We start from the raw sequence: 23,841 nt of genomic DNA on the forward strand, positions 1-23,841 counted from the left end.
ATCCTCCCGAGGTCACTAAAATAAGTACCTAGATTGTTGGGGGTAATTAACTTACAGTTGTAAATCGCTTGGACACTGTTAGTTCAGTATGAAGCAGTATATAAATTGAGTTGTTTGTTTTGGTTGTTTGTTTTGTTTGTCATCAACGTACTGATAACACCCTGCCCCGTGTCTCTGGATGATCTCACCCAGCGGCTTCATATAAATGTTGAACAGCACTGGGGACAGAATCGCTCCTTGAGGGATGACCAACTTCAGTTCCCTCTTGGCCGAACAACTGTCCCCAAGAGACACCATCTGGAATCTGCCCTAGAGGTAGGACTGTAACCATTGCAAAGCAGTGCCCCCAATACCCAACTCTCCCAGGCGTCCAGAAGGATACTATGGTCAATGGTATCAAAGGCTGCTGAGAGGTCCAAGAGCACCAGCAGGGTCACACTTCCCCTGTCGATGCCCAGACAGAGATCATTGACTAAGGTGACCATGGTGGTCTCTACTCCGTAACCCATCCTAAATTCGTTTTGAAATGGATCTAGAAAATCCGTTTCTTCCAAGACTGCTTGGAGTTTGAGTTTATGACACCTGTTTGGTGCTGCACTATTTGGATACAGCTCCAGAGGGATGCCATAATGGTGCACGCCTTGTAGATGGGTGTGAGTCAAAATTGCACCCTGGGGGCAGGGTTAGGGCATCCAGCATGTGGATGCTGCACCCTAGCTCTGCCCATGGGCCAGCACAAAGTGCCAGTCTGTATTGCCCCTGTGTTACTGAGTTATGAGGGGTAAATTAATGGGTGGTGGCAGCCAGATAGACTTTGGGATAGACTCAAGAACAGGAGACAGAGCCAGCTAAGTAGGTCATATAGAACAAGTGTCACAAAATAAGTGTTTGAGGCAGATGTGGTCCTCAGTTCCTTTTGTTTATTCTAAGTATAGTAGAACAATTGAATCAATTGGATTGGCCTATGTGTTGACTGAGAGCCAGTGTGGTATAGTGGTTTGGGTATTGGATTAGGACACAGGCAAACTAGGGTTTGAATCCCTGCTTGGCCATGGAAACCTGGTGGGTAACTTTGGGAAAGTTACACTTTCTCAGCCTCAAAGGAAGGCAAAGACAACCCCCCTCTGAACAAACCGTGCCAAGAAAATTTTGTGATACATTTTCCTTAGTGGAGTTGAAGGCTTTCATGGTTGGCATCCATGTTTTTTTGTGGGGTTTTCAGGCTATGTGGCCATGTTCTGGAAGAGTTTCTTCCTGACGTTTCACCAGTATCTGTGGCTGGCAGTTTCAGAGAATGCCTTAGGATTGCCATAAATCAGAAATGACTTGAAGGAACACAACAATGTGCTGACTTGCCATTCAGCAATTGATTCAACGGGTCTTCACTGGTTTGGCTTAGTAAAGAGGATTTCAGCCATATTTGTTTCTCATATCATGTAGGAAAAATATATGCCACATGTTCATTGCCCAATTTCCACCTTTTCAAGTAAATAATTGCCTACCATCCACCACCTCTCCACCTCACTGCTGTACAATGTAGGCACCACCAACTCTGTATGCATGTATTTATGTATTTATTTATGTATATCCAACCTGTCTCCTTGTACAAGATCCAAGGTGACTTGCAAACAATTAAAAACAAAGTACAGCTAAACAAAATAACATCTGTACATAAGTTAAAAAACCAGTTCAACAGATTGGTTAAAAACACAAAGTTAAAACAATATGAAATCCTATTAAAACATAACACAACTCTATTAAAAGACTTATCTGTCACATGAATTATATGGCAAAGGCCTGCCTGACTATAAAGGTCTTTGCTTGCTAGTGGAAGAAAAGGTGAGGGACCAAACAAAACTACCATGGGAGGGAGTTCTACCACCTGGAAGTAGCTATCAAGAAGGCTGTGTCCTCTCAACAAATGCTAACATACATGTAAACTGAGATAAAAGTTATCTCAGTGGAGGCCTGTTCCTTAGGATGGAAGGTCTCTCCCCTTTCCTATCACCCTGTTTGGGCTGTGCCCAACCAGTTCTCTCCTTTGCCTCAATACATGTAACAGCACATGGATTGAGAACAGCTGGGAGTAAGTTAAGATGTGAATAGTCATTTAATCTGCTTTACCTTACGTTCTCCATAGGTCGTCAGAAGGCACAACAACCATTTTTTCTGGTAATTTAGACCCTTTGCTTTAAAAGTGTTTATATGTTGCTGTTGCACTCATGGACACTATAAGAGAGGTTCAATACAACACTGGGAAAGAGAGGGAATGGGCAGTCAGGGATTCCAATGGCTCAGCAATAAGTTGAGTGAGAGGGCTTTTGTCACTGAAGAGGTTAGAAGAGAATACTAACTGCCACAGTGACTGCACACAAGACATACACAAGCAGAAAGTGTGCTTATGCCTGTTATGTCACTAACAGGATGTCAGCCATGAGCCTCAAGCTAACATCTCCCTCAGCGCAGTGTAAATATCCACATGCAGATCTATGCTACTCTAGCCACATACCTTCGGTATACCCCGAAGCCAACCACACAACCATTCCCTACTTCATGTAGGCAGGAGCAGAGAAGCCTTCTGGTTACCTCATCATAGTCAGACACACAATGATCAGAGCAGCAGATTGAGATCCCCAGAGGACCCCAGTAAATCCCAATGTTGATGTCATTATTTCACACCTGGCTATGGAGAAGTAGCCAGATACTTCTCTGCTCCTGCCTGCTCACCATAAAGTACAGAATGCTTGTACAGACAGTTTCAGGAGCATTTCAGTTAAGTTGGGGGAGGTTTGGGCACTACAGCAGGAGGAAGGATATACTAACCCCTGCAGCATCTGAGAAAGGGCATCTGCATGTAGAAAGGACACTTATGTACATGTACTTCCCTAACAGAATCTCAGCGACTGTGTTACATGTATATGTTTTGTTTCCTCTCGTTTGAAAATAAAGACTTAATGGCAAGTAGAAATGTGTGTATATTGAATTAGTAAGAATGCCAGTGGGTGAAGAACATGAAGTGAAGACAAGTGCACTCATGAACACCGTATTAGTCTTACAGATTTTTAGAGTTCCTTCAAGTAATGTAGCAGAGGTTCCAGTGGTATGTCTTGTCCAGGACGGAACAGTCGAAATGCTTTATCAATTTTCAGTGGGCTAAGACACAGGTCAAAAATTTGATTGTAGTTATGGATCATGCGCTTGGCTTTCTCTTTTTCCAACTTGCCTGCATTGGTGTTTTTATTTTAAAAGAGAGTTTGTTTACACACTTAAAAACAAAGTTGAACATTCATAAAATATATCACAGCCATGCTGTATTCTGTATTCCCCAAAAGTAGCTTTTCCAAGCTCTGATTCACACTTTATTCCAAAGCACAGTTTGTTGATACAGGAACAATCTCAATGATAATGCACCTTTCCTTTTCCCTTGGAAGTTTTTAATTGTTATCTCCTGGTTTGTGGCAACCCTCTTAAAAACTCCTCTGGTGTTATTAGTCACAACATAACTTCTGGGAGGTAGACAGCAGGGCATGTTGTTGGCCTTTATATTCCTTCAGCCTTGCAGTTTCTGGATTCCTGCTCACAAGGACAGTGCATATGTGTTTAACAGGTTTTTGCCATAAAAATCTTTTTATTTATTTTTTAAATGCATAGATAGAGTGGTGATGACAGGGCTGGCTCTTGGTATTTGGCCACCCTAGGCAAGAGATATTTTGGCATCCCCTGTCATCCCTCATAATTATTTTCACCCCTTGATTTCTGCTGTTTCGTTTGTTAAAGCTAAATATGACATAAAACTTAGATTCCAATCTCTTGTCATAGTACTGAGAATTAGTCAAAAAGCCAATTAGGTTTTTACAGGTTAAAGACTTTTTTACTTTTTTAATAAAGTAATAAAAAAAAAACCCACAGAAGCACAGGAAAATAGTGCTTTTGATGCAAAAAATATATACAAAAAAAAAAAAAAAGCCACCACACCGCCCCTAAATTTTGCTGCCCTAGGCAGCTGACCAGTTTGCCTATATGAATGAACTGGCCCTGGGTGATGATGCCAAAAGCAGTATGAAAACTCTAAGCTCATTATTCCTCTAGATCGGGGGTAGGCAACCTGCGGCCCGCGGGCCGGATGCAGCCCGGCGAGGCCTTGGGACCAGCCCCAGCCCGGTCCTGCCACCAATTGCCTCCGGGGCCTTTGGCCTCTCGCACTCAGGGACAATTATCTATAGAAGCCTCAGAAACATGCATTTATATTAACATTTTTTTTAAATTAGCAAATTTTTTCACATGTCCTCCACTTTTTTAAAAAAAGTGTCCACTATTTGAAAATTTTGTCCTACATTTGTCCCGGTTTATTAATTTATTTAATTTTTTAAAAAATTATTTACTTATTTATTTTTTGGCTTCGGCCCCCCAGTTGTCTGAGGGACAACAACCCGGCCCCCGGCTCAAAAAGGTTGCCTACCCCTGCTCTAGATATAAATCATGTTGCAGAATTAGGGGTAAACTGACACCAACAGTAATGTCCATAAGTTCCAATAATTTTGTGCTGCCTAAAAATTTTTCTGGGTAGTTACAAATGAATATGCCGTTGGCCCCAATACAAGCTAAAAACAAAATACAAAATCTACAAAGGAAAATGTTTATTGTATTAGCTTACTGTTAAGCTGTGTCCATTCCTACCTGTCTTTTTGACATCAGACAAATAAAGGGCTTTTTCCAGTTTTCTGAAGCGGTTTATCCAGGCTTCTTGTTCCTCAAAATCACCAGAATCAGATGACTTAGGATTCATTTGCTCCCAGGTCTTAGCAGCAAGATCTTTGTGCTGTTCATTGCCCCTCTTCAAAAGAAACAAATGACATCATCAAAAGGTTAACATCTGGACAACTTTCTATCCCATTTGAGAGAAACAGGACAGACGAGAACTTGCAAAAGTTGCTTTTTGGACTAAAGTTCCCAGAATCGTCCTATCAGCATGACCATTGGCCATGCTGGCTGGGAGAGTCTTGGTGATGTACTCTTAAAAAATTATTTCAATGTCTGAACAAGACAGTCTATATCAGTCTTTTGATACTAAGGATGGTAGGTAGTAAAATGAAAGTGGTGAGAACATCCACATAATCTGGCTACATAATATTATTTGCAGTATTAACACTGGCAAGCAATCTTTCCACAAACCATGATTTTATTAAAGATCTGAGGATGTATCAGTATAATTTTGACAATACCTGAAAATCATCTTCACCTTTCTCCTTGTTTCCTCCTAAGATGAAAACAACTGTGAGCAATTTGTTTATTAAGTTGAAAGAATACAGTTCCCATCTCCCTGGAATGGGCTACTCCTAGGTATGACATAATGAAGGAGGTGAATATTCACTTGTTCTTTCAAACACAAATGATTTATTGCAAAGATAATATGAAACCCAAACACAGAATTAGAAGACCTCAGTCAAGCAGCCTGGATACAGATGTAAATCATTACAGGTGGCTACAATGAAGGAGCGCCTCTCTTTACATACCCAAGATCTGAGGTCTGCTGCAGGAGCCTTCTTCTGTGTTATATCAATCAGGGCAATATGCTCTCAGACAGGGTCACCAGATCTCTGAGCCTAGCCTATGTCTCCAGTTTTCATCTCCAGGTGGAAGATGAGAATGCAGATTCTCCAGTTTTGCCAGACTTCACCCAGGATAAGAAGGAATGGCTGTGTACAAATCTCCAGCTCAGCTAGTACAGCAGTAGCTTGCTATAATTTTTCAAGGCTTAATTGGTTTCTTGCTCAACTTCAAAGACTCTCTAGGGGGCCTATGTATTTATTTATTTAACTTTTTTCTTTCCTCCAAATCTTAATGGCACCAGGATTCACCTTCTGCTCTGCTCTGCATCTATCTTCTGGCTGTAAGCAAGTAAAATGGGTTAAATATTCATTGTCCCATTTTCTGACATAAGGGGCTGTACAAGCCGCCTCTGAAGGGGTGGCCTGCAGCTGCCTCCATCTTTGCCCGGTCAAGGCCACAGCAGCTGCATGCAGCAGCCCTGATCTGGCCTTTCTGTAGCGCAAAAAGGAGTTGCAAAAAGCGGCTCCTTTTTGCACCCTGGAAAGAGCGCTGTAGCTGCTGGCGCCACAGCTTTATGACACTCCTTTGATGCTGTGTCATCTAAATGCGACACTAGAAGAGTGCTGTGACACCATGATGTTTATCACACTATACTCTTAAAGTGCTACTATTCCACTTTGACTCCTCTAGCTGCCTCCTGTTGCATTCTGGGATTGGCAGTTTTAAGGAGGGGTATTTAGAATTCTCAGGCAGAGAAGTTGTCTGTCTAAATACCCCTCCTTAAAACTGCCAATCCCAGAATGCAACAGGAGACAGCTAGAGGAGTCAAAGTGGAATAGTAGCACTTTAAGAGTATAGTGTGAAAAACATCTATGTGCCTTGTGGTGCTTTGTGTGGCATCATGCCAGCCTCGGTGCAGAGCCAGGGCATGAGTCATGTGGATGCCACAACTTGACTCCATCCCCAGGCTGGCCTGTCCTGCCAGTCTGTACAGCCTTGAAGTGAAAAGGAATAATCCCCTCGTTTCAATTTGATCTGGAATAGGTCCTTTAACTAAGACTACTGTTTTAATTTCCAAACAAGGATATATGTTCTCTCTTTCTCTCTCTCTCTCTGTGTATGTGTGTGAATGACAAACTGTGAGAAACTGTGATTGGTAATTAATGCATAATGCTTAATTCTATCTCTAGGGAGATTATCACACCTGCAAATCCTGCTGGGATAAACGCAGGATAGAAAAGTCACACGGTGTTATCGCACAAACCAAGGCAGGGTGAGTGCAACCCATCTGCAGCCTGGACCCCAGCCACATTTATTCAGATGTTTTTTCAGAAATTGGAGCTTGCGTTTTTTGAAAAGTTGCTGGATAAGCGCGGCTGTGTTCTTTACATTGTTCTTTACAAAAGCCTTTGGAGCCTAACCGGTTTTATACAGAGCCACCAATCATGTATGGTTTTGATTTGTTTTAAAGCATTTAAAATTGATTGAATCTCTATTCTGTTAACATGTTAAATTATTGGATATGTTGTTAGCCTTTTACAATCATTTGGTTGTTGACATCATTTTAAACTGACCAGGTAGATTTTATTATACACTGCCCTGAGACCTTTAGGCAAAGGACAATATATAAATGTTTGGAATAATTAAATAGCTTTTCACTTGCAAGTTATATTGTATGTCATAAAATATAATACTCAGGGTGTAAACAAGAAGCTGCATTTAAGCTATCATCCCATTTATTTCCAGTGTATATAGGTGAGTGCTCTTGTTTATAAAGCCCGCCTACTAAAGGAGGGAGAAGCCAACCCTGGTGGCAGCAACACTGGTGGAAGATCCAGTCCAAGTTTTATCCCCAAATTTAAAGGAGCTATCCAAGGAGCTGACTATTGACGTGGAAGCCACCAGTGCCACTGGACACTGATAGTTTTTTTTAGAAGACAGAAGGGAAGAAGATGAGAAGGCTGATCTCTCTAAGGTGCTGTGTACAATGCAGCTGGCAATTTTTCATCTTCACAGTCTTCCAAAAAGCAGATTGCCTTAATGACTTTCAGAAAGGAAGATTTTTTTTCTTACAATGTCAGCTTCAGAAATATTTGTCTCTTTCACCTCTGTCAGGTGAAACCCATTCCTGTATTCTCCCAGCTTTAGTTTTGTATATGCTAAGCCCTGGGAGTTTGACCCTTCATCAGAGTCCTGTAATTTGCCATCCACAATGCTTGGACATAGTACTAAATTATGGATGACTGGCCAGATTGTGAGGCATAAAATTAAATGGTAAGAAAGATGAATTCAGTACCAGGAATGAATAACATTTCTAGCTGGAAAGACAGCTGGTTTGCCTGCAGCCAGATGGTTAAAGTTCAAGGCCAACTGTTGCGTCCTGATCAGTCTCTGTAACAATGATTGCAATTGGCTCACTATCATGTTGAGTTACCTCCTGAATATTAAATATCCCAGCAAGCTTTCTAAAGATAATTAGATTAATGCACTATATGAATATCTCATGTCCATTATTCCTTTCACAGTTTTTATTTTATTTTAAAAAAACCCCAGATAGCACACTATAAATCAGGGGTAGGCAACCTGCGGCCCGTGGGCCGGATGCGGCCCGGCAAGGCCTTGGGACCGGCCCCAGCCCGGTCCTGCCGCCGGAGCCTTTGGCCTTTCGCGTGAGGGTGTGGGGCCTTTGGCCTATCAGGAGGAGGCGGGCAAGGGGGGCAATTGTCTATAGAAGCCTCAGAAACATGCATTTATATTAACATTTTTTAAAAAATCAGTAAATTTTTTCACGTGTCCTCCATTTTAAAAAAAATGATCTCCATTTGAAAATTTTGTCCTACATTTGTCCCGGTTTATTTATTTATTTAATATTTTTAAAAAAATTATTTGATTATTTACTTTTTGGCTTCGGCCCCCCAGTTGTCTGAGGGACAGCAACCCGGCCCCCGGCTCAAAAAAGTTGCCTACCCCTGCTATAAATCATGGGGCCAACAGCTCTGACTGTTTTTGACAGATGTATTGTAATGCCTCCAGGATCCAACAAAGATCAGGGTAGTATCACAGTGGTTACTTCATAGATCTTCTGTAGCTCAGTAAGAGTACAAGGATGGATGAAGCTTTCACACAGCTTAGCTCCACAATAATATCCAAGTGGAGTAACTTCAAATCTCCAGTTCAGGTAGTAGAGCATTAGCTTGCTATAAGATTTTTCTCAGTTGTATTATCATTAACAGCATTATTTATAGACCATCCCATTGAAAACAAAGTTCCCTGGGTGTCTCATGAAATGCAGTAATAGGCCATTTTTAGGTTTACTGGATGACTGTGATGCTCATGTGAGAGCCTTCTCTTCTCCTTAGTATTCATCACAGGGTAACTTGCATAATCTTTTCATCTATTATACATGCAGTGAAGACTTATTATTAAAATGTCACATAAAACCACCATTGTTCCACTTAAAACTGCTCCCTTGTGTCTTACTTTGCTGGCAGCTCAGTTCTTTCAGTGTATATTCCATGTGGATTTGAATTCAGATGTTGAATGGCCCCAGTTTAGAGGAAAGAACTGCCTCTTTAACTAGTGTGAATTGCAGGTGGAACCTTCATTGAAACTCCCCAGCATGGGGATGGAGAGGAGCAGGCAAGAGACTTGTGGGGCTCTGGTTGACATTTGTCTCTCCATGGCCCTTTAACATAGGCTAGAGGGAAAAAACAATTTTCAGCTGCAAAATACTGCAGAAGATGTGGTTTTGCACATTTTGACTGTTTTGTGGAGGCTACCCAGAAACATCTCAAACAAAGTAAGCAGAAATGACAGGAACATCACTTCTGTTTGCCTCAGAAGCTTGCTCAAAAAACCACAGGAGACCAAATTGGAAGAAAGGCCACAACTTTATTAAGCAAACCATTGGAAGGGTTGGCATAAAGCATAAGGTCAGGATCTGAAAATATCTGACAACCCCATGTTTGTCTGATAGCAAAACCTGGTACCCACCAGGCATTGGGATGACCTAGGGGCTAATGAACACCGCTTGACCGCACCACTGCCGTGTGTTCACATATTCTCTAAGCCCCTGGTCACCGGGAGGCGTCCTTGCGTTATGGCCCCCGCAATGGCCATACGCTTGCCCAATTTGCCCCCGGGTCCCTACTGACTCCCAAACCAGAGCTCCGTAGCCCTGGTACCACACCGTGCAGATCCTGGCCTATGCTGCCGCCACAAAAGCCGTTACCACAACGGCTACCGCCAACCCTGCCAAGAGCGAATTCAGTGCTCGCCGCAGAAGTCCAAGTGCGGACGAACATAAACCGAATAAGCCTTAGACTTCCATCTCCCAATGCGCTTTATATCACGCACCTGCATACCCACGCGGGAGGCAGCAGTGGCCGCACCAATGCGGAATGAATGTCCCCCAAAAGCATCGCTGGGAGCCCCAAAGCATGTAAAGATTTCTTTAACACAGCAACGAATTGGTACCTAGTCAAAGGAGTACCATCCATTTGAACAAACAAAAACCTGTCGACCGGAGGCCGAATTTTCCAATAATCCCGCAAGGCTTTAACAGCACAGACAGGAGAACCATGCAAACGACGCAACTCAACTGTCTGTCCAGCCCCCAGCTGGTCGCACTTGGACCTGCGCACCGTTAAATATACACCATGTCTCGTGAATGAAATGTCAGAGGCACAAAATGCCCTTCCTGACATATCGCTCTTGGACCCAGCCACCAGCTCTCCCAATCTGAATGCCCCAAAAAATGCAACAGTATAAACAGCATAAAACAGTTTACATTCAAAATTGGAAGAACAAATAACAGGCAATTGCAAACAGAGCTTGGATAACAGTTGATAACAAATCGGCCTGCGAACATCTTTGGCCGCAGCATAAATCCATTTCCAGCCCTCAACAGCCCTTTTGACCAAAAATGATGAGCAAGGATCAACAAATCCGCCCGCCTTTGAAAAGAAAGTGATCCTAGCAAGGTGAATTGACATAGTCTTGGGAGCAACGTTGGAATGTCTGAGCCATACCAAGAAGCGTAAAACCACATCAGTATGCACCGGCCAAAGAGGCTGCATACCCACTGCAGCATAAAATTCAAACAATTTTATGATGGCATGCTTATATGTCTTAAGGGTGGACGGTGCAATAGAAGAAATCACTCCCTCCATCACTTCAGACATCCAACCTCCCACATGGCAACAGGAAACTGGGTGGGGCACAGGTCGGCCTCCGGAGCCAACTGTCGAAATCGCTGTTCCTGGAAACGAGAAATGGCGTCTGCAATGTTATTTTGTACTCCAGGAATATGGCGGGCTGTGAAGGAAATGTTATTGATGAGACAGCATAAAACAAATTTATGAACCAGAGCCATAACTCTCTCAGATTTAGAGGATTGTTTGTTTATGACAGCAACCACAGCCTGGTTATCACACCAGAAACAAACCCACTTATCTTTAAACTCAGAGCACCAAATGTGAATGGCCACCACAATAGGAAAAAGTTCAAGGAACGTCATGTCCCGTAGAACACCAGTTCCATGCCAAGACTCAGGCCATCTCTGAGCACACCAGTGGCCCTGGAAATAAATTCCAAATCCGATGCCCCTTGCTGCATCAGAAAAAACCTGCAACTTGTCACCGAGGCACCACACCCTTTGCCAGATGGCGACACCATTAAAACTTTTTAGGAATTGGAGCCAGATTTGAAGATCCAACTTAATGGGTCTGGTAACCCTAACATGATGATGCAGCAACTTAGGGCCAGCCAATGACCTGGCAAGCCTAGCACAAAATGCCCTGCCTGGCGTAACAACTTTGCAGGCAAAGTTGAGATGACCCAGCAAAGATTGAACCTGTTTAAGTCGGAGCTTAACAGAACTCAAAGCATGTTGAATTAACTCACACAGATTAGCAATTTTGTCCAAAGGCAAAGCAGATAAACCTTTTAGGGAGTCCAATTGAATGCCTAAAAAGGACATGGACGTGGAAGGACCTTCGGTCTTATTAGCCGCCAAAGGCACCCCAATTTCTTGAGCCATCACTTTAAAAGTGTCCAACAGCTGAGCACACCTGGGAGAATTGGCAGGCCAACAAAAAAGAAATCGTCCAGATAATGGGTCACCAAAGGCGAGGAAGCCCTTTTTTTTAACTCCCACTCTAGGAAAGTGCTAAAAGACTCAAAGGCCGCACAGCTGATTGAACAGCCCATCGGCATGGCCTTATCAAAATACCAGTTACCCTCAAACTGGAAACCCAATAGATGGAAATCGTCAGGATGAACTGGTAGCAACCTAAAGGCAGACTGAATGTCGCACTTTGCCATGACAGCACCCTTTCCACCGCCTTAACAAGCCTGACCGCATGGTCAAAGGAGGCGTATTTAACAGAACACAGCTCCTCAGGAATGGCGTCATTGACAGAGGACCCAGGCGGATAGGAAAGGTGATGAATAATCCGAAATTCACCAGGCGCCTTCTTAGGGACGACACCCAGCGGAGAAATATGCAAGTTAGGCAACGGTAATTCTGAAAAGGGGCCAGCAACGCGTCCAGCCGCGATCTCTTTTTGGATTTTTGTCCTAAGAACCTCAGGCATGGACCTGGCAGACTGTAAATTTTTTGGAAAATTATGGGCCAGGGGAGCTGAAACCGGGATTGTAAAACCAACAGAAAAACCATTGGAAAGGTAAGCAGCAGCCTCCCGATTGGGATAGCTAGCCAGCAACTTAATAAGAGCCTCAGGTTTTATAGGTGAAAAGGCCCTAGAAAAAACAGATGATGAAGAAAAGGCAACTGAATCATTTATGGCCCCCTGCAATTCCGGCCTCTGAACCTCCTGATCCTTCCTTTCTGCCGGCAGTTGCTGAAGCAGGGCGCCCACCCCGAAAGGGCTGAGACACCTGATTAGGCCGGGCACAAGAGGACTTAGCATGGGGCCCTTTACAATTCATACAACAATGGTCATATTTACACTGAACACGCGTACAACGCCCAGCATTAAAGTCCCAGCATGGCAAAATACGAGAACTCTTTTTAGCATTGTCCTTTTGGGAGCCCTTAAATCTGGCTTGCGTGCCCACTTCTAGCAGCCAGATCTCATTATGTAGCAAGTCCCATCGCTCCCGCGAGTTTTGCGATGCATGCTGCTGGAATGCAACGTTGTAAGCGATGGCCGCCGCATCGCCCGCAAAGGCTTTTGCCCGAAGAACATTCAATAGATGACTGTCCAGGTGCCAAGCACGTTCCAGGAAGGCCATAGAAACAACGGCCTTAAAGACCGTGAAACCTTCCAACCAGTTAGCAAAGGTATGATCTGCAGGAGCAACCTTAGACTCGTGCTTGGACTTCTTCGTCGAAGTCACTGCAACTGCCTCTTGACCCTTCGGCTGGAGAAGGGAAAAGACATCAACATAACACCCCCGCAGGATATTCTTGCGGACCTTCCTAGGCAAGTGTGCCCCAGGTGGGCGCTCACCCGGAGAGCAGATGGGGTAATCAGCTGCAGTAGTATCAACCCACACACCCTGAAGTCCAGGACGCCAAGCCCTCTTTTTAATGTCCCAGCGAGGCAAACCTGGCACCAAAGCGTGCTCAACCCAAAAACCCTCCCTCCCGATTGGCACAGAAGGATGATCGCCACCTTCAGACGCCGGCAGCCGCGCCCCGTCACCATGGGATCTGCGCCTCCTTTTCTTGGCCTTGCATTTCCGCTTCTTTTCCTTTCACCGCACAGACGCAGAAGATGGTCCCCCATCATCGTCATCATCGGAAGACGAAGTAGACGAGCTCGATGAAGAAGAACTGGACGAGCTGGACACACAACCCACAACTGGTTGGGATGGTGACACGACGCTGGCAGCTTGACTCTGCGACAACTGAGACACAGGAACAGACGAGCTGGCCACATGGCGTCTACATGGCTGACCAGAGGGAGGGGCAGGCGAAGCTTCAACAGTAGACCGACTAGACATAGTTGCTTGCTGAATCAGCTCTGCAATAGATCTGGACAGAGCATCCAAGGCCTCAGGAGACAGCCCACCAGACACACTATGTTGAGAGGAAGCCTCAATAGTTACCGGCAAAGCAGAATGTCTCTGGTCCTGAGATGAGCCCCCACTGAAACCAACTGACCCACCAGGACATGAAGACTCATCGCTGGCACTGGCAGCCGACCCCACAGGCTCAGGGGCAGGAGAAACCTTATCACCCCTAGTCTTCTTGGGCCTTTTGGAAGGCATGATGAAGCAAAAAACAATTTATTGGCCCCCAGTGACTCAGTAGTCAAAGAGAGGCACAAAAGACAAATTGTCCAATCAAAAAATTCCAGCAAAATACAGCCACAGAGTTCACTATAAGAAAAAAGCAACCAGCCCAAAAGGAAAAAAGGTGGGGGCTGCTAAGAGAACAACTGAAAAGGTGTAATTGGAGGCTGCCACAAAAACGATGAATGGCCAGCAGAGAAAAGGGGGGGGGGGGTGGCCAATCAGCTCACAAGATGGCGGTTCCCACCCAAACAAAATGGCGGTTCCCGCCTAAACAAAATGGCGGCTCCCTCCTAAACAAGATGGCGGCTCCCGCCTGCAACCAGGAGCGGTTCCCACCTAAACAAAATGGCGGGCGCACCCAGAAGGAGCAGCCACCTAGCCCAAGAAGGCCTAAAACAAAGCCCCAAAAAACAAGGGGGGGGGGCCGTCGGCAAGGCCGCGGACCAGGGCAAAGATGGCCCTAGTGGCACGGGGATGGGGGGAAGAACAAACCGCCCCCCACCTGCTCCGCCCCACTTACCCCGGTCTGGCTCGGCCTGAAGAAAAGGAGAGAGGGCAGCGCAGAAGCACACAGCCGTCTGCTCCCTTTCAGCTTGGCTCCTTCCCAGCTGGAGCCAAGCGCCGACTGAGGGCCGGAGCCGGCCGCGCGGCCTTATATAGGCCCGGCTCCGCCCCCAGATCACCCGATCTGGGAGACTCCTCCTCCAGGGCAGCTAGCCAATGAGCTGCCCTGGAGGACCGGAACTCCCAGACCAAAGAGCCCGGCCCCCAGAGCGCTGCGGGGCGGGAGCAGCATACTTCCGCCCCACACACCAATCGGGGGCCGGGGCAAGCCCCAGAGGCATCTGGGGCTTGTAGTTCGCGCCGCATCTAGCGGCAAAGCGGCCTGCCTTCCGAGCCAGGCGGCCGCTTTTTTCAGAAACATGGTCTATGCAGTATGCATGGAATTCAGGAGGACTCAAAATAGGCTCTCTAAACCTCTGTGCATGTCCACCCCTGTCTTAAGATACAAGCAAAGACCCTGTCCATAATGGCATATTGTAACATTCCTATCTGAGGTGGTTGTACAGGAAGTCCCCAGAATTTGCAATTAATTGTCTGGGGCAAACTATGGTCTGGAAGACCAATTTCTGAATTGAGTTCCACTGACTTTAAGGATAAGCCAGACTGTAGATCTATGAATTTTACTCACTTCAGATGTTGTGCTATGAAGTCAATTGTTTATCAGAGTTGTTACTAATTTCTGATTTCAGGTCAAGGAAATGTTGAATATTAGGAAGACTGAGCTGGTTTAATCCACAGTGTAAAATGTGATTGCTAATATAGCTGATGGTAAAGACTGGTCATTTTTCATCTCCATAACTTGTTATATACAAATGGGACTTGGTACTCAAAAGTCATTGTGGATGTCCTGTTGGCAAGACAAGTTGTGACTCTGTGTATCATTCATAGTTAAATGGGAGACTTCATCACTACTATAGGATTTTCTTTAAAGTAATATATCATATATGTATGGTCTGTAGAACAGAGGTTATAAGAATTACTTGCAAACAAGTGAAAAAGAAAAAAATTAGATATGTCATTAATGCTGGTTCAGGCTCCAATGTTTAGAGTAATCTCAGTTTTTGGAAGGTAAACCACCTTTTTCCAGTTTTTTTACCTATAACTGTGTTGTCATCATTATGTAAATTCTTGGACACCAGTTCACTCCATGGATCCTGGCCTTGGAGGGAGAGGAGAGGCAGGCACAGCTCCACCATGCCCAGCCCCAGAGGAAGATTAAAGGCGATCCTCCATTCCAACTACTACTGCCCTGGCCTTGGAGGTAGAGAAGAACCATCAGTATCTGCTGGACTTGATCTCTTTTCCCATTGTTATTTCTGTCTCCTTTTATGTCATGTCTTTTTAGATTGTAAACCTGAGGGTAGGGAACTGACAAATTAACAACTGTAAGGCTCTCTGAGAGCCTTTGTGGTTGAAGAGTGGGGTATAAATACTATGAATAAATAAAATTAATAAATCTGAGAAAGTAGACCAAGTCTATGAAACCTTATGCTACAACATCTTTTTCACAGTTAGTCTCAAAGGTGCTACAAGGTCCCTTTGCATTATGAAAATTGATGGTGCTAAAGCAAGCAAGCAGACAGGCAAGCAAGCAAGCAAACAGGCAAGTAAGGAGACACATACAGTAGGTTTTGTTTAAAAAAAAAATTCTCGCACTATGTGAAAATCTTTCTGCCTAAAATGAATGTTCAGCCATACTCTCATAACTTATTTATACTTTTCCATATGTCCAATCCAAATACACAGAAACTGATATTACCCCGCTTAAGAATTGCTTCAGTAATCACATACAAGATTAACATTGCTTGAAACTGAGAATACCACTTTCCTTGTTATTCTGAAAAGGTAAGGGATACTGCAAATGTAACAATTGTTAACTTATTATCTAGGTGTATGAGGTATTCCAACAGCTGTACATGAATACAAAAATGCTGTTTCCAGATTGTTATGGGCAGGCACATGACCAGAAGTGGAGATTGTGTAGCTTACTTGTAAAAAGAAGTGATGTAGAGGCTATCCCAGCCTGGACTTTCCTCAGAAATTCCACAAATGAGTTCCACCTACATAAGGAAATTGAAAAATTGAATACAGTGGCTGAGATTCAGCATCAGGACATATATATATATATATATATATATATATATATATATATATAGAGAGAGAGAGAGAGAGAGAGAGAGAGAGAGGCAGGCAGGCAGGCTTTGGGAAAGTACGGGCAGTTGGTTTCTTTTCAACACATCCATTGGAGCCCTGGTGACATAGTGGTTAAATGCCAGTCCTGCAGCCTCAACATTGTAAATTCAGTCTTGGAGGGCTCCAAGATCAACTCAGCCTTCCATCCTTTCATAGGTTGGTAAATTGAGTATCCAGCTTATTGGGGGCAATTGGCTTACACCTTGTAAACTGCTTAGGGAGTGCTAGTTCACTGATAAGCAGTATAGAAGTGTACTTGCTATTGCTGTTGCTGTACAGTTACATGGAAACACCTGGATGCCTCCCTGCTGATCCCTTCCACTCTGGGAGAACATGGAAATGGCCAAGCTGGGTATGTTGTACTACTTATATGTGGGTAGGGAGGTGAGGAAACATCTGATTATGTCTGTATGGGATCTAGATGGCTGACACAGAGAATAAGCCAAAGACCATGGGACCACTTCTCCAACCATTAAACAGTTAAGGAGGGAAGGAGATGAATGGGTAGTGGTAAATCCCTCTCATCTCCCTCTTATTTAATAGAGAGAAAGAGAGAAGGAGAGGCACAGTAATGATATTCATCTGCCCCCTCTCCTTCTTTCTCTCCCTGTTCCCACTCTCTCCTACTCCTCACTCCCATAGCGGTGGGCCCACAGGGATGGCTGTTAGCCAGGTGTATATCTACCTAGGACACAAGACTCTAGAGAATGGCTTGTGGCACCTATTCCAAGAGGGACATATACAGATATAAAACAGGATATTGGCCTTTAATTATAAGTCTTTAAGGTACTATAAACTTTTTTGTTACAGCTGAGCTAGGATCTTTATTAGTGGATCTATGTAGAACGGAGAGCAGATGATATAGCTTACTATGTAGAATGGAGGACAGATTATATAGCATTTTCTTAAAAAAATAATTCTAATTTTTCTTTTCTTTTTTTTTTTTAAAAAACACCCTGATAATCCAGACTGTCTTGTTTTTATGTGATAAAATTTGGTAAAGAAATGTATGGGCTTTCTCTTCTTCCATTTATCTTGCTATGTCCTATTCCATATCTTTGGCAGGGTAAAGAGAGGGCACTACCTTGTGCAATGGGATTAATCTTGCATGGAGGCAATCACTCATGAAGTTTTATTGATCTTAAGCACATTTAATCACAAAGTGGCTCTGAGCAGAAACCTGGCTAATTACTTAGGAGTTTCACTCACAGTGGGAGTTTCGATTAGAACACATGATGCATAACTAAAGGAATGTTACTGACTGGTACTCACACACACACGTTTGCATCAGATTTTAAGGGGAAAACATATTAAAGACATAATTCTATGTATGTTTAGACTTTGCTAAATGTTTCTTATATTTGTTCCTGACATGGCCATGGTAACATGCATTTATCAGTTGTATGTACAGTTTTACAATGAAGATCATAGATGCCATAGTGGTATGCTGAGATTAAAGCACTGCAGTAAGCAGGACCAAAAAGACACAAAGATTTCCACGGTATGTTAGTATACAGTTATCCCTCCATGTTTGCAGGTTAAGCATTCGCAGATATGATTTGAAGCCAGTAACCTCTGCTGGAGGTTGGCCATTGAGTTTTGCTGGAAGACCTACAGATGCCTAGAGAGAACACTCTCTAGGCATTTGTAGATCTTCCAGTGTGGGTCTATGGTCAGGTTGAGCTGGACATTAACAACAGAATTGCAGTGGAGGATCTATAGATGCCTAGAAAATTGTTCTCTCAGTGAAAAAAATAGTGAGACTATATGCACATTATCCCACTTTTGCTGGAGGTGGGGTTTGCACCCCTAACCCCCATTAAAGTTGAGAGCTGACTGGAGGACTGTAACTTAGTCTAAATCTAGCCGATTAATGAAAGTAAACTCAAGACATTATGTGCTTGTGTTCATCTGTGTATGTATGTGCCAGGGAGAAGACATTTTTCAAACATTATCTATATCCACAGAGTAGGAATGGAAAGAACACCCAAAATATTTTTTTCAGTGATCAGAAATATGTTCCTTGGTTATTTGGAAACACTCCCAAGGAGAATTCTGGATTGATAAGAATTTTTGCATTTCAAGACTAATTCTGGGCAAAACTTGTATATGGCTTTTTTGTGCAGAAAACAGCAAAAATATTGTTGTGCAGATTTTCTTTGTAGAAAATGCTGGTTCCTGTACAGAAAATGCTGTGTTCTGTGCAAAAGTACAGCATGAAAATTATGTACAGGACAAGTCCCAAACACTGAAGTTATCAAATAATTTTTTACAGTGGGAAGAAAACAAATTACTTGTTGCTTAGCAACAAATCACATCCTTATGCTAAGCATTGTACAGTTGTGCTATCTAAGGACCAGTGTGTAGACATAATAAAAACAAGATGAAATCATTTTCTTCTTTTCCTAGCCTTCATATGGCATTGTTTCCCTTTGGCCTGCAGATGCCAGTTTTACACTGATCTTTTGAAATAGCAAAGAAAGGAATGCTAGGCCTGGTACAGACTGCCCATTTATGGTGGGCTGGGGTCAAAATTAGGGCTCGGGAGAGTGGAGCATCCACACACTCCACACGTGCTCATGATGTGCCTTGTGCACTGCATCCAAATAGGGCGGTGCACAAGAGATGTCACTGCACTGCTCCAGGGCACTAATGGTGCCTTGGCAGCGGCATGGAAAGGAGCTGCTTTTCACAGCTCCTCTTTGGAGTGGATCATTGCTGCTCCCGTATGGTTGCTGCGGCAAGGATCCGGGGCATCTTGCCGTCTCTTCCTGCCCGTCTGTACCGGGTCCTAGTTATCTGGAAACTAGGGGAATTTGGATAAAACCAATCAGCTCCACAGAGATTGGCTTGGTTTCCTGCAGCACAAGTCCCTACCTGTAGTACCACATTCTGAGCTGGTCAAGAGGGTCAAGAAGCAAATGTAAAGTGCAGAAAGAGAGGAAACATCTCCTTAAAACTCACAGTATTCTGCCACTTTTGCTCAAATCATAGGTGGTCGCTAATGTTTCCAACATCCCAGGATATAGAGGTAGTCCATGCTTTTGGCAAATCATCTCTATCTGCAAATAATTATACGCTATGTTTATAAACATGAGCAGTCTACAATTGTATAATGGCAAATAATCATGAAATGCACTATTATCATGCCCCCAAGGAGAGTCCAAAAAGGTGACAGCTGTGTTGATCCCTACCAACCATCCAATTGCAGCATTCCCTTCTGTAACAGTAGCAGGTGAGATTGTGTGTGTGTGTGTGTGTGTGTGTGTTGAGGTCACTTGTCAACTTTTATAGGGTTTTCTTAGCCAAGGAATAGTCAGAGATTTGGGGTTTGGATTATACATTTGAGACCAAGGGACAACAGAAGGTTCAGTATCCCAGAACAGGTTTAGCTCATAATAACATACTATTGGTGGAACCACCACCAGCCCTGGCAAGATACTGTGAAGACTGCGGTTAAGTCGCAATGGAACATGGAAATCCGAGGCAACTGACATTGTCATTTCTGTTACATAATTAAAAAAGATCCTGGCATTTTGAAACAGAGCATGTTGACTCAAGAGCTAGCACACTGAAAAATAAAAGCAGCAATTCATTACAAAAATATCATGAACCTGAGAAGAGAAGTGCTACCTAGTTTAGCAGATCTTGGACCCTTTTACACAATTTATGTAGTGGGCATAATTGTTGTTGTTGCTGCTGCTGCTGCTGCTGCTGTATGCCTTCAAGTAATTTCCAACTTATGGCAACCCTAAGGCAAACCTATCATGAGGTTTTCTTGTCAGGACTTGTTCACAGGGGTTTGCCCTTCGCTTCACCTGAGGCTGAGAGCATGTGATTTGCCCAAGATCACCCAGGGATGTCATGACTGACCTCGGAATCGAACCCTGGTCTCCAGAGTCATAGTCCAACACTCAAACCTCTATGCCATGCTGGCTCTCTAGACACAATTATACACTACACAATTATAGTACTAACATTCTACTTTAGTTGCCATAGTTCTATCCCATGAGATTTGCAATTTAGGGAGAAGTAATTAGAATTCTCAGCCAGATAGCGTTAATGCCCCATCCCAGGATTCCATAGGATGCAGCCATGGTAGTTTAAATGGGGAGTCATAGTGCTATAATTATATAGTGTGGAAGAGCCTCTTGCTATGCTCCTTACTAGAGCTTAAGAAAGTTATTTTTTCGACTATAACTTTGACAGCATGGCCACCGAGGATCCTGGGAGTGATAGTCCAAAAAGTAACATTTCCAACTTCTGCTTCTTACCCTATCCTTTTGTGGTGCACGTGCTGCCAGTTAGCTTTCCATGATTTATTACAAAAATGTCAGTAGAAAGCTTAATTAGGAACATGTCAGTCAACAATGACATTTTTGAATGTGTTGAAATTTAACATAATTTTAAAAAACAACAACAAGCCAGCGTACTCTGTGTGTGGGTGTGATGTACCTAAAATCTTGTTTTTTTAAAAGTACAAAACATTGAAAGGTTGAACAAAATATATTCTGGAAGAAGGAGACTACTTTTATCAAGAAACTTTTATTTGAACCGAATAGTCTGGAGGCTGGTTCATGTAAGGCACAGAGCCTGACAGAAATCAGGATAATTTTTACCTATTTATTATGTATTAAACTGACTAATATCCAAATTTTTAGAGCAGGGATGGGCAAATATGGCCTGTGGGTTGTATGCTGCTCCTGAACCCCACTTTTTCATATAGAAACAAATGGCTACTGTTGTTGTATGCCTTGAAGTCATTTCTGGCTTATGGCCACCCTAGCATTGGGTTTTCTTGGCATGATTATTTCAGAGATGTTTTTGCCATCGCCATCCTCTGAAGTTGAAAGAGTATGACTTGCCCAAGGTCACCCAGTAGATTTCCATGGTTAAGCAGAGATCTGAACCCTGGTCTCCAGAGTCATAGTCCAATATCAAACCCATAACAGTGCTCGAGACTATTGGGCTATTATACTAGTCATGACTAATTCAAAAATAAAGGAGGAACAGCTGTTGGCATTTTTGAATGGGAACTATACCTCACTTTATACTGAAACCAGCAAAAAGAGCCTTGGGATCGGCAAAAGTAGTGATTCCAACTTGAGGTTGTTTTTTTTTTTTTTTTAACTATCTAATCCAGAGAACTGAATTCAGTGTTAGAGAAGCTCCCAGAAGCTGCATTTCTCTGGTAGGTGAATCAAAGGGAACATAGTGGGACCAAAAATATCAGCTCTACAGTTTAGTATTGGATGGAGGGCACTCCAAAAGCTCCACATGAATGTCCCATGTGATCCAGAGGACCAGCCCATGAGCATTGGTAGAGTTGGATTCAAACTCCAGGAGGCTCTACAATAACAGTCAGGACCTCTTTAGTTTTTCATACCAGAGATCTTTAGCAGCTTTACCTAGAGATCCCTACATGAGTCCTCTACATTCCTCCCAACATTCCAGAGACGAAAACAGGACCACGTGCAACCCACTCATCACTATCAGAATGTGGTCAAGTTGGCAGAAGCTAGTAAAGGCTGTAGCAATATACTTTTGCCTCAGACTATTGGGAAGGGCAAGATCCCCCCCCCCCCAAAAAAAAAAATTGAACTCAGTTTGCATCTATTTAAGTAAGCTGAAGACAAAAGGGAGAAAGCAGGGAGATTTTCTGAGAGACACCACTCCCTGGGAATAAAAATATAAGAGTAAGGCATAAGGTAATAATAATTTTTCTCCATGCTTTCCTGCCATGCAGTTTCAAGCTTTCTTCAAATAAAATATTAAAATCAGTTACATAGTTTTAGGCTGCATCCACACTGTAGAAATAATCTGGTTTGATACCACTTTCACTGCCATGGTTCCATGCTATGGAATTCTGGGAAATGTAGTTTGTTGTGAAGAGTGATGCTCTGGTGCCACAACAAACTACACTTTCCAAAATTCCATAGCATGGAGCCATGGCAGTTAAAGTGGTGTCAAACTGAATTATTTTACAGTGCAGATGCATCTTAAATAAATGCACTAAAACCCCCAATTACAGTAATACATTTATTAAGACAGAACGAGGGGGAGGAGGAGAAACAACATCAACATCTATGATTCTATGATTCTAAGAGACAAAAGAGGCCACAAAGTAGTTTGCAATCTCTTGAGTTTTTCAGAACTCTTCCTTAATCTGGAAATTTTGTTTTATATATATTATTATAGATAAATGTGTGATAAACTCATAAATTAAATTATGTAATGTTGTATTATGTAAATTTGATATTTTCAGTGTATGGTACCAACCAAATGGACTCACTGAAAATCATATTTTGTCCCTTAGCACCAAAACTCAGGCTTAGCTATGTTTGTTAATAGCAAGAATTTGGACAGAAAAATAATCTGAATTACTATTTTGTAACTGAGATTTCATTATATTTTGATAGATCTGTTTGACTGTGATGACCATCATTTCTGACCAACAGTGATGAGGAATAATGGTAACTGCAGTCTAATAACATCTGAAAAGTCACAGGCTGCCAGCCCTGGCCTATATATAGAAAGTGTTTCATGAAGATACAGTTTGGCTAGGAGATTATGATGGCTATTTTTTACCTCAGAGAATGAAAGAAGGCCTGAGCTAGTTTTGTCTTGTTGTTGAAAACTCAGGCTTAGTTTTCCTAAATTCATTTCTCCTTTATGATCTTCCAAGATTTGCTTCAGGGTTTGGAATGCATCTTCCTGAGTCCAGGACCTATGGAATGATAATGCATACAAGAGAGTGGTAATTTTGGAAGCAGTTCACCATTGCCCTTACAGTTTCCTTCTGAAATATACAAAAAATCCAGATGATTTCCAACCCCTCCCAAAATCTACTCGAAACCACTTGAAAAACAACCGAACCATGACTCCAGTTACAAAGCAAATTGTGGAGCTGATTACACAGTAAATAATACATAATAATCTGAATTAACATGTTGAAACTGAAAAGAAGTCTAAAAGAAATGAAACTAAAAACTCCAGACTTCTAAACTGGATTCAAGTCACATTAAGTTACAGCAGGTTCCATATGACAGAGAAGGGATAAGTCTGGTTGGTGCTGCCACAGTCAACCATCCATATTTGCGACTCTGACTTTTGCAGATTTCATTATTTACGGATTGATTAATATGTCATCTCTAGGAATTTCTAGGTCCTCCAGTGCGACTCTGTGGCCAACTTTCACCAGAAGTTGGACTAGAGGACATAGAGATTCCTAGAGAGAACACTTCTCTAGGCATTTGTAGGTTCTCCAGT

At 43.0% G+C, this 23,841-nt stretch overlaps 1 protein-coding gene across 5 annotated transcripts in view; it reads right to left on the reverse strand.

Annotated features, from left to right (window-relative positions):
* Positions 1-1,598: 1,598 nt before the first annotated feature.
* The window catches only part of CUNH1orf87 (chromosome unknown C1orf87 homolog), a 52,811-nt gene continuing 30,568 nt past the window's right edge, over positions 1,599-23,841 (reverse strand). For all 5 annotated transcript variants that reach the window (XM_089515280.1, XM_089515277.1, XM_089515281.1 and 2 more), the window contains 6 exons: positions 23,161-23,299; positions 19,537-19,634; positions 16,369-16,439; positions 5,223-5,257; positions 4,678-4,834; positions 1,599-3,223 (listed from right to left, as the gene is read on the reverse strand). In XM_089515280.1, coding sequence (XP_089371406.1) covers positions 3,063-3,223; positions 4,678-4,834; positions 5,223-5,257; positions 16,369-16,439; positions 19,537-19,634; positions 23,161-23,299 — 661 coding nt within the window. In that variant the 3' untranslated portion in view covers positions 1,599-3,062. The remainder of the gene's footprint in view (positions 3,224-4,677; positions 4,835-5,222; positions 5,258-16,368; positions 16,440-19,536; positions 19,635-23,160; positions 23,300-23,841) is intronic.

This window comes from Sceloporus occidentalis, unplaced genomic scaffold, assembly GCF_023333645.1.
Source record: "Sceloporus occidentalis isolate IW3139 unplaced genomic scaffold, rSceOcc1.0.p SCAF_3, whole genome shotgun sequence".
NCBI lineage: Eukaryota > Metazoa > Chordata > Lepidosauria > Squamata > Phrynosomatidae > Sceloporus > Sceloporus occidentalis.